Genomic DNA, 15,336 nt, shown 5'->3' with positions numbered 1-15,336 from the left:
ACTTCAATCACGTCCACTCAGGGGATCGAACCAGCAACCTTCCTGTCATAAGGCCAGGTACCTAACCTCCTGCCCACAACTGCCCCTCTAAACCACATTATCGTACTGTGCAAATTAAGAAAATTACATTTAAAAGCATTTATCCTGGCAGTAAATATGTATTCCTTCAAAAGTATGTTATCATTGAATGAAATGAGGTGCTGCTGATTTATTTAAACAAATCCAAGAAGTCAGGAGATCTTCTAACTGTATTTGGAAACACTTACTAATGCAGTCTATGGTTTAAAATGTAACTTTGTGTCATTTACCATGTCATTTCCTGGAACTAATGGTGTAACTTGTGTGTATGTATATATGTATATGGATGAAATACAATGAAAACAAATGTTTATCCCCTTTTGCTCATGGTTGTTGTGACAGTCAATTTTCTGCCGAATTCACATGCATAAAAATGATTGTTACAATGGCCAGAGAAAAGGGAAAAAGCATTTGTTTTAGTTGCACCTGATATATCTACACAAGAAAGTTACACTGTTAGTTTTGGAAAATTACATGATATTACACACTTACATTGCCGTAGGACCAGTAAGTATTTTATATGTGCTCATTCATATGCCACAGTTACACTGTAAGTTCCAGGAAATTACACTGTAAATGACAGGAAGTTAGACTCTAAAACACAGGCTGTATTTCAAAGTGTTATGCTGTATTCTTCTGAACAACATATTAATAAAAAAAAGTAAATAAAAAAAAAGTATTTGTTAATTACGCATTCCAGCCAAAAACATACTCACTGTCAAAATGAAGACTTAGAAACATTTTTAATGACTGCCTAAGATTTTTGCACATACTGTGGCAAATCATTTTTGGGTATGCTTTATCCTGAAATATTCTGGTGCATTTTTGATGATTTTTACTTAAACGTACTTTAAGTGAGCTGGAAGTGATGCTTTGTTTAATGATTTCTCAATAGCAGCTGGAGTAATTGTGTGGAAAGTGCAGATTCTAAACTTTTCAATCCATATCACAATTGTATTTTAAACAGAATTATGTTTAGAAACAGAAAAGAGAAAGAAATTTCTCATTTGCTGATTCACTGACAAACCTGGGTTGGTAATTGACCTACCGATCCCATGCATGTGTCCTGTATGTCCATCCAGATCGAGTCAGCCACGATCTCAGAGTCTCCAGCATAGTAATATACCACCAAACGGAAAGACGGAAGCATTTCTTTAGTGACTTTAAATGACGCAGCTGTCATTTTATTACCTGTGCTTGGGATTCTTGAGGCCTTTACAATTCCTCCTTTACTTAAAACCTAGTTTGAAAAGAGTAAAAATGATGCAAAGTGAAAAACAATGAATAAAATAAGCTTGACTTATATGTGTATATTATTGCATAAGCATAGGAATACATTATTTTCATGTGGAAATAAAGACTTAAGTCTTTAATATAAGTATATTAAATATTGTATAACAATAGTCTGTCTTACATTCTGTTATTCTGTTAACTTCTTATTGAAACTACAATGAACTATTTTTAAGGCAGCCTGGTTCCTATCTTTTTAAATGTTTATTATTATTATTATTATTATTGTTATTGTTATTGTTTTATTATTATTATTATTATTATTATTGGACTTGGACCACAATGATTTATTAATTTATTTATTTTTTTTTCTTTTCCCATTTTGTATGCATGAGCACTGTGCACCTCGACCAAAACTCCAGGTCTGATTTTATTCTTCATTTTTTATTTTTAACTGCCATGTTTCATCGGGAGGTCTTTTTACACTAAGTAGATCTTTACAGCCTTTTTGCACTGAAACCTTCACATCAATGCACTTTTTATTTAACACTGAGAACAAGGAATATGATAAAGAGGAATAAGACATGGATCCATTGAGCAGAAATGCTGACAATGTTAACATTTTTCTTTTGGCCACTGCGACTAAAAGATACTAACACTAGCAAAAGACATTCAAACTGCTTCAGCTCCAAGCATTAAAACTGTAAGAAGAAACCATGAATGTTTTTTTCTTTTTTTTTTTTAACTCAGTGTGACAAGGCTTTGTGGCTTTGTCACCCATTCTGGCGCAAATATAAACTGTCCTAGATGTACTGAGTAGGACTGTAATATGTTTAAATAATAGGAGTTTTAAATAAAAAAAAATGGATAATTTTGTCCGAGTTTAGTCTCAACGAGATGGTATTAAGTGTGTTATTACATCCAGAAATCTAGAACATGCCATAAGTAAGGAAACTGAAAGGGAAGCTTGTGCTGATAACACTTTATTTCATGTGGAAATAATTTTAATCAGGTAATCAATTTAATTCTGAACCTTTTGGATTAAATGTAAGTGTTCTTTTTGTATGCTTGAAGTTCTCACCATATAAGTGAATTCATGGTCCCCGGCCTTGTCTCCATGCAGTGTGAAGGTGAATTGATTCCCGACTTCCAATGATTCAGTAGATACGCTTATGTGCAGGTAGTTCTGGGATCCATCTTTAGGCTTGTAGGCATGTGCTGTCATCGTTTTTTCTGCTGGAATACCCTTTGTACGTGTTCTCACCTTAGGGCAAACACATTGACCTTCACTTTTACAAGATTTAAACAAAGAACATGTTATTTTATCTTCTTTTCTTCATTTTTCCTCAGAGGGTAGAGCTTAGTAGCAAGGAAATGAGGCAAAGAAAGGAAATTTAGAATGAATGATTCCCATCCATTATCTAGCTGCACACCTCATTATATCATGTCTCATAATAAATAATCTCACAGAACACTGGGCCTCTTTCTATATCTTCCTAAGTTTTTTTTTGTTTTTGTTTTTGTCAAATGTGCTCTTGAGAAAGGTCCTATGAAGTCTACGTCAGATTCGTGATGGGTTAAACCACAATTGTTCAAACGTTTTGTGCTCTTGAGTGTGTGTAGATCTGTTCTTAGCTATGAACAAATCTTAAACAAGAAAACACTGGTGAATGTCTGAACCGTCAAAAAAACTGTGTAAGTGAAGTGAAGCCAACTGTTAATGAGTTCAGTCATCTGACAGGGGAAGCTTCAGTTGCTCAAACCTCCTCCTTGGTACACCATTCGTAATAGTGCAGGAAATGTTTCTGTGCAGGTACATGTTTTGTTCATCAAGGTACAAACAGTGTAAATATGCCCTCAAAGGTACAACAGTGATTTTAAGGTGCAGTTGTGAACCTTAAATACGTTTTTCCAGGTGAAAAGTTTGTATTTGTATCTTTTCATAACCGAATGTTTTAAAACAGAACAATTAAATAAAAGCCTGGAGGCGAGACGGGGTGTGTGAAGTCAGTACAACGTAGAACATATCATTTCAGTGTTTTATGGTACAGTTATGTTCCCTGACTAAAGGTACTGTTATGCCTTGTGTTTTTGCCTGGTCTTTTGTGTTTTGTATTCATTCCAGATTCCATCCCGTAACTTCACCCTTTCCACTCCCGGACCCTGCTGATCCATTCCATTCCATGGTTTCATCTCCTCCCACCTGCTTAAAGAGGCCCGGATGGCTTGGTTCGAGAGGAGACTTCCTCATTGTACTGCTGCTGATTTTGTGTACACTTTGTAACTCTTGCCTGTTTTGCTTGCTATTGACCCTGCTTTGTTTTGACTATGATCTAGCCTGATCCTAATAACTGTATATATATTGTATATATTTGTAAATAGTCAATGTGAACTGACTGTAGGGAGTGGCTGCCGTTTTGTTTGGGAACGGGTTTGTCTGTGTGTATGGTCAGTCAGGGAGGTAGGTTAGTATACTGTCTTTTATTTCTTTTGGTTTGTATGTAGTGTAGGTAGTTGTGTTGTAAAGTGTGGGGTTGTTTGTTGTTTTGGCCTGGGCCATTCCTGACGTTATTTGTATTCTTCTAACAAGTCACATAATACAGTCTCGAACTCAATAGTTATGTCTGGTGCTTTGTTTCCTCTCCCACATCACATCTAATTCATTCTCTCTTCATATTGTTACGGCCTGACCTAGACCGGGTCGTAACAGTACTGAGATGGACCCTTGACAGTGACAAGAGGGGTCCTTCCCCAGTGACAGTTTACTACCTTCATTTCTGTGAGTGTAGACAAGTGGTTGAAAGATCTCCCTGGTTTGATAATAAAGACATACTTCTATTGCTTTAAATTGGATTACACTCATATTTGTGAATCATTTTATTTCTATACTGAACATCTTGCAAAACCATTTTTTTTAAGTGGCATATTCTGCTCTGCAATGTAAAATTCTTGAATAGTGCCAGGGCCAGGACTGGAGATTGACCTGTGCTGGCCACCAGAGGGCAGTGGTTCTCTTTGAGCCTGTGTTGGTTACACAAACTTTGAATTTCCCTCTGAGTGGCTCACCCATTACAGAAAGACTGAGTCAGCAATATGGACCCAGCAGAACAGACCATGGAACAGGATGAGTTGCAACAACTCTATGGCCAATCAGGGGGCTATGGTCCTGCAGGAGTAGCTCCTGCAATAACACCCCCTGCAGCCACTGCAGTAGCACATCCTACACATACTCCTCAACCAACCCACCAGGCTGCTGGGAGACAGAGTCCTCTAACAGAGCCCCAGCTACCCCCTCCTGAAAGGTATGCAGGGTGTCTGGGGAGTTGTCGGGGTTTTTTATTGTAATGTTTACTAGTCTTTGAACAGCAACCATCCCAGGTCCCTACAGAGCGGGCCAAGTTGGCTTACATCATTGCACTGTTGTCATGATGTGCCCTTGCCTGGGCAATGCCTGTGTGTGAGTGAGGTGATGAGAAAAGAAGGCACAGGGGTGTACTTTCCCTGTAGGGCTAGACCACTGGGAGAGGATGCCACCTACACCAGTATCTGAGACATCGACCTCAACCAGAAAGGGGAGTTCAGGATCTGGGAGCTGCAGGACCGGGGCTGTGGACAGCTGACTTTTGAGCTCATCAAATGCTTCCTGGGCTTCTGGTGTTGGTGGGGTCTGGTATTACTGCATTAGACAGTTAAACAGCTACACAGCTTCTCACAGTTAAAGACAAACACCAAGATAGAGAGAGAGAGAGAGAGAGAGAGAGAGAGAGAGAGAGTGGGGAAGAGAGAGAGAGAAAGAGAGAGAGAGAGAGAGAAAGGAAGAGAGAGACAGAGAGAGAGGTGGAGGAAGAGAGAGGCAGAGGTAGAGAAAGATAGAGATAGAGGGTGCGGAGGGATCAGACCAGGCCAGTCAGCTTAAAGAACAACAGCGCGACAGAATCAATGTCCACAGTTGACGAAAAACCATATTAGACTAGATTTCTTGTCTCACAGCCAGAAACGACCATTTATCTCCAAACAGCAGGACCTCTGAACTGGACCTCTCTGTAGTGTTTTCCTGTCAGAGCTGCGGTTTTTTTGATTGGTGAACCAGCATCCTTACTGTTTTCAGAGCTGATACGCTCATAATTTATTTTTACTCTGTAACGTTATGAAAATTAAAGTAGCATAGTAAAAGTATTTCATTAACAAAGGTAACAGTAAAAGTACTACAATTTGATTCTACTCAAAAAAGTACTGTTACAGTATTGAGAGTAAATGTAATTTGTTACTTACACCTCTGATGGCTAGCCTCATTTATCACACAATAGAGGATGCAAAAAAGTCAAAGTAATCAGCTAATATTAGTGAATTAGCCAGGTAACATTAGCTATACAGTTAAAACAACTGTCTGCTGCACTTTAACTTCCTCACTCAGCCACTTTACTGTGAAACGTTAACCTCACTCACCTTATATGCACAGTTACTTTCATCCGTGCATCATGTGCATCTGTTTTATTGATCTTTGTGATTGGGTTACAAAACTATTCTTAATTATAAGAGCACTGATAAACAATACAGACAGATCTGTCATTGCTGCTTTGGACCAACAGATGGTCTGTTTTCTCTATTGTTCTGTGCTCACTGGTTGTATAGTTTTAGTTATTGTATAGTTAGAGAATAATTTATTGTATAGTGTTTGCATAGTGTATTGCACTGATGGAATAACAATAAAACTCTTTTTGACTTTTACAGAAAATTAATACATTACAATATACCATAAAAGTTGGGCTTACAGTGATATCCAGAATGGAGGCTTCTTTCAAGGTGTTGATGGAGATCTTGGCAATCCCATTATTATTAGTCCTTCCTTCCTTATTATGTGGGGTCACCAGTAAGTCAATGCCTTCTGCTGGTGTCTCATCAGTGTTCGTTACATAGACCTTTTGGACAAGATCATAGAGTGAGCTCCATTAAAGTAACAGTTAACCCAAAAATAATTACATTGCCATTAAAAATGTAAGGTTGTCTCTTGTTAGGTTACCATTTTGGGAGATACTTGTTTTTCCCGGACAGTGACTATATTTTATTGCCTATTCCAGAATTTCTGCATAACTTTCTTTTTTTCTCATTTGTACTTGTTTAAATAAATCAAATATGAATGAAAGTAAAAGCTATGATCATAATTTTCTGAAATTAAACACTATCTCACAATATATCTACAATTCTCTACAGTGTCCTTGAGAATTTCCCATTAACAAAGCAACAGATTTGAAAACTGCAGTGTATTTATTTATGTAAACAGCATTTTTCTTTTTCTTGTGAGACCTCAATATAGGGCAGGCTCAAAAATGCCTTTTAAGTTGAGTTCTAATTAGTTTTCAGTTGAAACAGATGAAGGTGTGATGTTTCTGTACCATGAAATCAAAGGGCATTCCAGGTTTAAAGTATTTGGGGGTTCTTGTGAAGTGAATGCTATATGGTGCTTTCACTATATGAATTCCCCTTCTCTCCGCCTCCACCATTTCACTTCCTGAAACACAAACAAAGAGTTACATCACTTGTTGGAAGATGTTCATGCATTAGTGAAATTCCCATGCTCTGAGTTGATAAAAGCACCTTAATTCCTAACCTCAGGCCTCAATGCCAATGAGTAGAAGCTGTGTTGCCTGCATATTTATAGAAATCGACCCCATCCCCAAGCGATAATTTTGATTTAAAGTAATACATAAATAGAAGGGGACTAAATATGGAACTGTGGCACACCAAGGGTTGAAATAAGAATTGTGTTTTATATCAAAATCACAAGTGCTGCAATTTTTATTACAGCTTACATAATCAACAATGCTGTCTTAAGAGATTTTGAGTTGATAAAAAATAACCTAGTAAACTTTAAAATATTTTTACGAACATTAGGAAGTACTAAAAACCGAAAACAACGAATAAGGCACAGCACCCTAATCTACCCACAGTGGTAGATAGCGGTGTCTATCCTGCAATTTACATGGATTTCAGGCCTACATTTTCATTGTGGGTCAATGGTGTATGCCCAAAATCTGAGTGGTAATTAACTAATTATTAATACCGGGTGCTAATGTGTTAGATTTGAAGGCTTCATCATGGTAAAGTTCCAAGTCTGACTGGTCAAAAATAACAGCATTAAGGTTAATAAGATTATGATTTCTGGATTACAATTCATTTTGTGGCATTATCTCTTACAGCCATTTTACACCACCGCACATCCACAAATGATCAGCCAGTCCCAGCAAACTCAGTCCTGTGCCCAGCTCCAGCCAACCCTGCCATATTGGATCTGCTCCTTTTTCAAACCACTGATCTCGTTGACATCATAGCTGATCCTTTACACATGACATCGCTCCATCACAAACCAACCTCTCCATGCCCATCACGATATGATTCTTGATAATTTTTATCTAAAATAGCTCAGGTCAGAACTTTAAGCCATGATATTATGAAAACTGGCATTTCTGTCAGATGGGATTTCACACCAGAGGGCAGTTTTTAAAATAAATTTGTCATGCTTCATTGCTCTGTTAATGTTTTAAACGTTAAATGAACTTGCAGTATTTTTGTTGCTGTAATGGACAACAGCTAACCAGTGCTGGCTTTGCATGTATTCCCATAATGTCATCCTAAAATTTTGATCCGTTTTTTGAAGCCAATTTACAAACTTTGAACAGTCCTGTACCCCTTCGAACATTTACATGTGCACATATTGTAATGATGCACATGTAAGACATTTAGTCTTATAAAATCAGCCTCACTTAAAGTATCAAACGTTTATCCCACCAGATATACTAAATAAATAATGCTATTCCTAATCGCATGGTCGTCTATATGAGGGAATGTGTGAGAGAGTCTGTGGCTGTAATACGTACAGCAAATAACGTGCCACAAATCACTTTCAGCACAGCCCTACAGTTGGAACCAGCTTTGCAAACATGCAACCAAAAGGCTAAAGGCTAAGTACCACAGCTAAGAATAAATACCTTACCACAACCGAGAACTGAACAACATCTGTGAAAGTAAAACCAACTTTTTTTAAAAAAAACTTGTGTTTATTGAAGTATTTAACCATTTAAAACAAATTACATAAATTACATACAACACCTTGCCCTTTCCCCCTCCCCCCCACCTCCCTGCCATCTCATAGCTTATAACATTAGCTCAAACTGATGTTACTACACAATGTACATTAGTCCCAGGCTTTACAGATGCAGAATCATAAAGCATACTGTGAAAATAATAAAGAATAAAACTAAAATAAAACAATAATAATAATAATAAAATACATAAATAAATAAACAACAACAACAACAACAACAACAATAATAATAATAATAATAATAATAATAATACATATGTATATGTCAATTAAAGAACACATTTTGCTTTGGAATATCAAGGTGCTGATTCAATATCTACCTCCTCCATAAATTTCAGAAACAATTTCCATATTTTCAAAAAAAAAAAAACTTGTGTTAGTTATCTTGTGTAAGTTATCCTTTCCAGGATTAGACAGGAAGACAACTCTCTCAGCCATGCATTCACTGAAGGTGCATATATACTTTTCCGATGTGTACTAATCAGACGTTTAGCATATATTGGACAGAGGTCTACCATTTTGCTTTCATGTTTTTTAAGCGATAGGGTCTCTGGGTACAAACCTAGAATACAGAGTTTTGGACAGATGGGTATTTCTTTGGAGAGAATCCTGGAAGTAATTCCTATTACTTGCCTCCAAAAGTTCCGTATTGCTATACATTCCCATAAACAATGAAATAATGTTCTCTTTTGTCCTGTACATTTTATACGTGTCGGGGATATCTGGGCTAATTTTGCACATTTTCTCTGGAGTAATATAAGTTCTCATCAACCAGTTATACTGAGTTCATTTGAGATGTGTATTTATTGAAAGATTATGAGTATACAGGCAACAATAATTCCAATCTTCTTCACTAATAGCACTTTGTAAATCATGACTCCATGCCCATTTCTTATTTGTTGCTTCATTTGATTTATTTGCAGGATGTCTGTACAGAGTTGAGATTTGACCTTTAGAGATTGTGCTACTATCGGCTAGTTGTTCTATAGCAGTGTTAGGTGGTAACTGAAAAGAGTGGATTTTGGAATTTATAAAACTCAGAAGCTGAAGATATTTAAAGAAATGGGTTTGTGGGATATTAAATCTTCTCCTGATTTCTTCAAATGACATGAGTATGTTATCATTGTAAATATGGGCTAATTAATGTATACCATTTTTTATCCATAATTTAAAACCAGCATCTAATTTACCAGGAGTAAAGGATGAATTACCAAATATAGGAGAATATTTAGATAATTCTGGTGTAATACCCAGAGCTGCATGCACTTCATACCAAACAGCTACAGTATTCTTAATAAATGGGTTGAGTGTCTTTTTTTTTAGTTTAGCTGAATCAGAATATAGATATGAAGCTAGAGCTAATTGACCTACTGCACTTGCTTCTATCTGGACCCAAGGCATATAAGAAGGAGGTGAAATCCAAAAAAAGGATGATCTCAGTTGTGCTGCCTGGTAGGACCATAGCAGGTTTGGCATTTGTAACCCCCCTCTTTCATAAGGCAGATAAAGTAAAGTTAGGCGAAGTCTAGACCTTCTATTATTCCAAATGAAGTTGGTAAACAATTTCTTCATTGAGGAAAAAAATGAGCAAGGAGGGGCAAGTGGGATTTATTGAAACAGATAAAGAAATTTTGGTAGAATATTCATTTTAATGTTTATCCTACCAATTAAAGAAATTGGAATGGTGTGACCATCTTTTTTATATCATCATTTACTTTAGTTAAGATAGGCTCAGAGTTAGCAGCTATGAGGTTTTTAAGGTTAACAGTAATATTTATACCAAGATATCTGAATCTTTCCAGAGTGTTAGTGAATGATTGACTGATTAATTGATTGATTGATTGATTGTTAGTGAATGGATGTTGTATTGGTGGTTGTAGTTTATCTTTATCATGGAGAAATAAGATGTAGGATTTAGCTATGTTAATTTTATATCCAGAGAATTTACCAAATGTCTTAATCAACTGTATAAGAGATGGACCAGTACTCTTGTTAGTGATGACTTCTGCTGTCTGCCTTGTACACAAAGTTTTGACCCAGTGACAGAACTTTGTGCCACACCCAAACCGAGAGAGAACTTCAGATATGGCCATTCGACTCTGTCAAATGCCTTTTGAGCATGAAGAGACAGAATACAGGAGTCTTTAGCTCCCTCTCGTTCATACAAAATGTTCAGGACCCGTCTGATGTCATGGAAAGCCTGCCTATTTTGGATAAAGACACACTGATCAACATTAATAATAGCAGATCGCTCTAATATGAGTGCTAAAACTTTAGAAATAATCTGAATGTCTGAGTTTAAAAGGGATATTGGCCTGTAGGAGTCGCGTATTGTAGGTGTCTTATCTGGTTTAGGAATTACCTTTATTAAGGCGGACTTGAGGCTGTATGGAAAGGATCCCTTTTCAAAAGATTCATTATACATGTCTAACAGTGGGGTAGCAATTTTGTCTTGTCTTTGTCTAATGTTTGTAAATATCGATACTTATACTATCCGGGCCAGCTGCTCTTCCTCTTTTTAATTTAGTAATAGCATTTAAGACTTCTTCATTAGTTAGTGACACATCCAGCTTTTCTTTAACTTCTTGAGATAGTACCGGAATTTGGAAATTATCTAACAATTTGGACTGTTCTATTGTGTATTCAGGTGTTTCAGGTTTATAGAGGGATTGATAGAATGATGCAAATGTGGTATTTATAGTTTTGGGGTCTGTAGATATATTTCCTGAAGGAGTTTGTATACTAGTGATCATCCTATTTGAATCCAGCTTTTTGATCTGCCATGCCAGACGTTTTCCTGCCTTCTCCCCCTGTTCGTAAAAATGTTGTTTTAAACGTATAAGGCTGTTTTCTTCCTGTGCAAGAGAGCTTGTTATATTGTGTTCTAAGAGAGGTAAGTTCTTTTTGTAAATACTGTGATCCTACTGTGTTTGTATAAACTTCAGATCCTTTATTATATCTTTATTATTATATCTTTTTCTACAGACTGCATTTTCAATTTGAATTTTTTGGTTTGTGAACTAGTATAGCTAATCATTTGGCCTCTTATATAACATTTAAATGCCTCCCATCGAGTGGAAGCCAAAGTTTCGCTTTGGTTAGTTTCAAAATATAAATCAATGTGAGTCTCTTTATACTTCATGAAGTCAGGATCAAAGAGCCATTTGGAGTGTAGTTCCCATATTGATAGGTTAGATGCAAGTTTAGAAAAGTTTAAGGTAAGGTAAACTGCACCATGGTCTGAGATCGTAATAGAGTGGTAATTACAGCCATGCGCCAAAGGAAATAAATCATTTGAAATTAGAAAATAATCAATTCGCGAGTGTGATTTTGTTGCAGCAGAACAACAGGAATAAACTTTCTTATCCTGGTATTTACTTCTCCAGGGCTCACACAGATTTAGATCTTTCACGTAGCAATGTATCACCTTCCTACACTGAGAATGAGTATTATCTATACCCGTGGATTTGTCCAACCTAGGGTCTAATGTACAATTAAAGTCTCCACCTATAAGTAATTTACCTGGTAAAAAAGCTGTAGCTAGAAATAAGATGTCATACAATTTGGGTGGATCATCATTTGGTCCGTAGACATTGATCAAATTTATATCTGTTCCTATCAGGGAGCCTTGTACAATAAGAAATCTTCCAAAATTATCTGGGGTAACTTCAGTCACTTGGAAAGGAAGGGAATTGTGAATTAATATAAGCACTCCCTTAGCGCAGGAAGAGTATGACATGGTAAATACCTGACCAGGCCACCTCCTTCTTACTTTTAGTATATCCCCTGCTAATGAGATTTGTAAAAATACTATTGAGGCATTGCTATTTTTAATACGTGTAATTACTTGTTTTAATTTAGTGAGTCTGCCTAATCCCTTGAAATTCCATGATATAATTGGTAGCTTTATGTCAAATAACTAGTTATTTAAAGCCGTAGCATCTGTATTAGCCTTTATAAATGAACAAAATGAATAAGTTAAAGTTAATGTTAAAATAAGTGAATAAAAATTAAAGTTGTAAGTCAATTTGTACATTTTAAGTAGGGTTAGCTGAGATGATACTAGAACAGTTCTACCCCCCTCCCTTCAATAGTTAACAAGTGAACAACTGGCATTACCGATCCTATTATAAGGAGCAGTCTTTAAACAAGCTGAACGCCGTACCACCCCCCACCCCCACACAACAGCTACTTGATAAATTGGTCGTAAGTCAACAAGTAGCACCATCACTGAATATTGTGACATATAACTTAAACAGACATTTTACTATTCGGTCCATCACAAGTTAAAGCTAATATATATATATATATATATATATATATATATATATATATATATATATATATATATATAAGAGGAAGAAAAATCCATATATACAGGGAAAGAAAAAGAAAGGGGTCCCCTGAATGTGATGAGTAGACTTCTTTATTCACCGCATATCAAAGTTTCTTGGTTATTTGTTGCAATCTTTAGACCACAAGTCCTCGATAAAAGATTTGGCTTCAGCTGGAGTGTTGAACATATGCAGTTGTCCTCCATGAAGGACGCGGAGTTTAGCTGGATAAACATGCCTGTAATGGATCGCTAACTCTCTCAGTAGCTTCTTAACACCATCAAAACTTTTTCTTTGCCATCTCACCTCAGCCGAAAAGTCAGGGAACAACATCACTTGCTGATCGTTGTACATGACTTCTCCTTTGGCCCTGGCTGCTTGAAGTACTCATTCTCTATCACGAAAGTTGAGGAACTTCATTATCAGAATTCTCAGGTAGTTCGACCTTGATCCGGGGAGTTGATGAGCTCGTTCAGTGATGGCTGGTGCAGGTAATGTGGATGGACCCAAAATCTCCGGCAGCCATTTCTCGAGGAAAAAGACCAGGTCAGTCCCCTGCGCCTTCTCGGGTAGGTTCTTCTATTCCTATTCCTCGAAATCATCAAGCACGGAGATGAGCATTTCTACTTTTTTCTCGAGGCTTCTTACAGTTGTTTGAAGCTCTGTGACACTGATTCATTGCTCTGCCTGGAGTATTCTGCCTGAGAATTCGTTAATGTCCTTCTTTAAATCTTGTACAGCACAGAGCACTCCTTCAAATTTAGAGCTGAATTCTCTCCTCATGTCCTTTATTGCGCTTAACAGCCCACTTTCTCTTCAAACTATTGTCGTGTCCTCCTTCTCAGTTTCATCGGTGGTGGCCGTTCCTTCATTATCGTTTTCTAGCATATCTTCCAAGTTGTCCATTCTCTTTTCTGTCAAGGGGCATCCATTTTGTCATTTAGATGTGTTTATCCTGTGATGGCGAAGTTAACAAAGTTATCCTGCAAGGTGCTCAGAAATTAAATTTTCTGCCGTATGTTGAGAGCGCGAGATACACACATCCGCTCAACTCGCCACCATCTTGTCCTCCAAGTAAAACCAACTTCAATACTCAACTCACATGGATCATACAGGCCTTAACAAGTTAGTAAACGATGCTCACTTCATTCACGTCAACAATAGTGCAGGGAAACTAATTAACTATACAATTAGTTGCTCCAAAGCGTGCAGAATGGACAGTAGTGTAATGTGTTCTTCTCAAACACAGCCTTTTATACAATAGTAATAAAGAAAGAGCAAATTGCCGGTTAGAGCACAGATTTGTAATGTGGTGGATGTTATAAAAACCCTATGCACTCATGCATATCGCTCTTGTCGGAAGAAAACCTAGTATCTCGAAAATGCTAACTTTACAGAGGAAGAAAAAACCTACTTTACTTTTAAGGTAAGTCAATGGACGCAGACTTTTTTTCAGAGTAATTTAAGGCTGTTTCTTTTGGTCCATTAATCATGAAATTTTCAAATTATGTCAAAAACTGAAAAACGTCAAAAATGTTGAGATACAAGGTTGTCTTCCGACAACAGCGATATATACCAGCATGCAGAGCTATCCATTTATCTGCCATTGTTGATTAAACTTAGCAGTTTCAGTGATGCTCCCTTGTTCAGGAGTTGGTGAGTGGAGTGCAGTGCTGGCACAGCTGTTTGTACCATCCATATTATGGAGAAGTACCTGTGTAATTGCATGGCCACATCATTTGCCATACCCCAATTTGGGAACTGCTGCTCTAAACCTAAATATTTTATAAGCTTAATATACTTTAAGCCTGAGAACATGCAAACCAATACCCAATTAAAGAGATTAGGGACAAATTACTTACCACTTTCAGTGAGCATGCTGGCAGATATGTACAGTGTTTTCCCAACAAGTTCATCAATATTTGGGAAGGTTTGACGGATGTGGTCTTTTTTAAGAACTGCTTTTCCTTGTCCATTAACAATCTACAGAGTTCAGAGCAGAAGAATGACATTTTAAGCTTGTGTGTACATTAATGTAGAGACGATTATTTAGTTACATTCAGTTACATTTTGACCTTTAGAAGCTGTATTTAAAAAACCTGGAATGCATGCGGAGGTTCTAAATACTCAATGCAAACCACATTTGTCTATGTAAGTAGAACATGGCTATTTTACAATATAATTTGATGAAAATGTTATTTATTTAGCAAATGTTAATAATTTGGCAAAAAGTCCAACTTTGCGTGTATTTTTTTTTCCTTTAAACAGATTTAACAATTGCAACTCAAACCCATTGATACAGAATGCAAATAAAATGTAAATGTAAGTCATTCCCTAACTATGTAACTAATTATATAATTACATATCACATAAATGATCAAATGAACAACAGTAATCACTCTGGACCTCTAATACATATGTTTGTATATGTGTCTACAGCCTTACGTTAACTCTGGCAAGGGAACTCTGAAGGCTTGTCTTTTTTCCTTCATTGAAGATGCCAAATACTACAAAAGCAGTGCCTTGAACCGCTTGACCAAACAAATACCTAAAAAAACAGTTAAATAAATAAATGGTCAAAATGATAAACAT

At 36.7% G+C, this 15,336-nt stretch overlaps 1 protein-coding gene across 1 annotated transcript in view; it reads right to left on the bottom strand.

The window, feature by feature from the left end:
- Nucleotides 1–15,336, bottom strand: part of LOC118803437 (complement C3-like) — a 91,240-nt gene that overhangs the window by 53,660 nt on the left and 22,244 nt on the right. Inside the window, exons 8-13 of the mRNA XM_036563924.1 lie at nt 15,190–15,292; nt 14,607–14,727; nt 6,702–6,817; nt 6,081–6,227; nt 2,390–2,572; nt 1,127–1,318 (exon numbers count right to left, since the gene is read on the bottom strand). Coding sequence (XP_036419817.1) covers nt 1,127–1,318; nt 2,390–2,572; nt 6,081–6,227; nt 6,702–6,817; nt 14,607–14,727; nt 15,190–15,292 — 862 coding nt within the window. The remainder of the gene's footprint in view (nt 1–1,126; nt 1,319–2,389; nt 2,573–6,080; nt 6,228–6,701; nt 6,818–14,606; nt 14,728–15,189; nt 15,293–15,336) is intronic.

Source organism: Colossoma macropomum, unplaced genomic scaffold, assembly GCF_904425465.1.
Source record: "Colossoma macropomum unplaced genomic scaffold, Colossoma_macropomum, whole genome shotgun sequence".
Lineage (NCBI taxonomy): Eukaryota > Metazoa > Chordata > Actinopteri > Characiformes > Serrasalmidae > Colossoma > Colossoma macropomum.
Note: the sequence above shows the minus strand (reverse complement) of the source record. Positions and strands in the feature narration are given on the sequence as shown.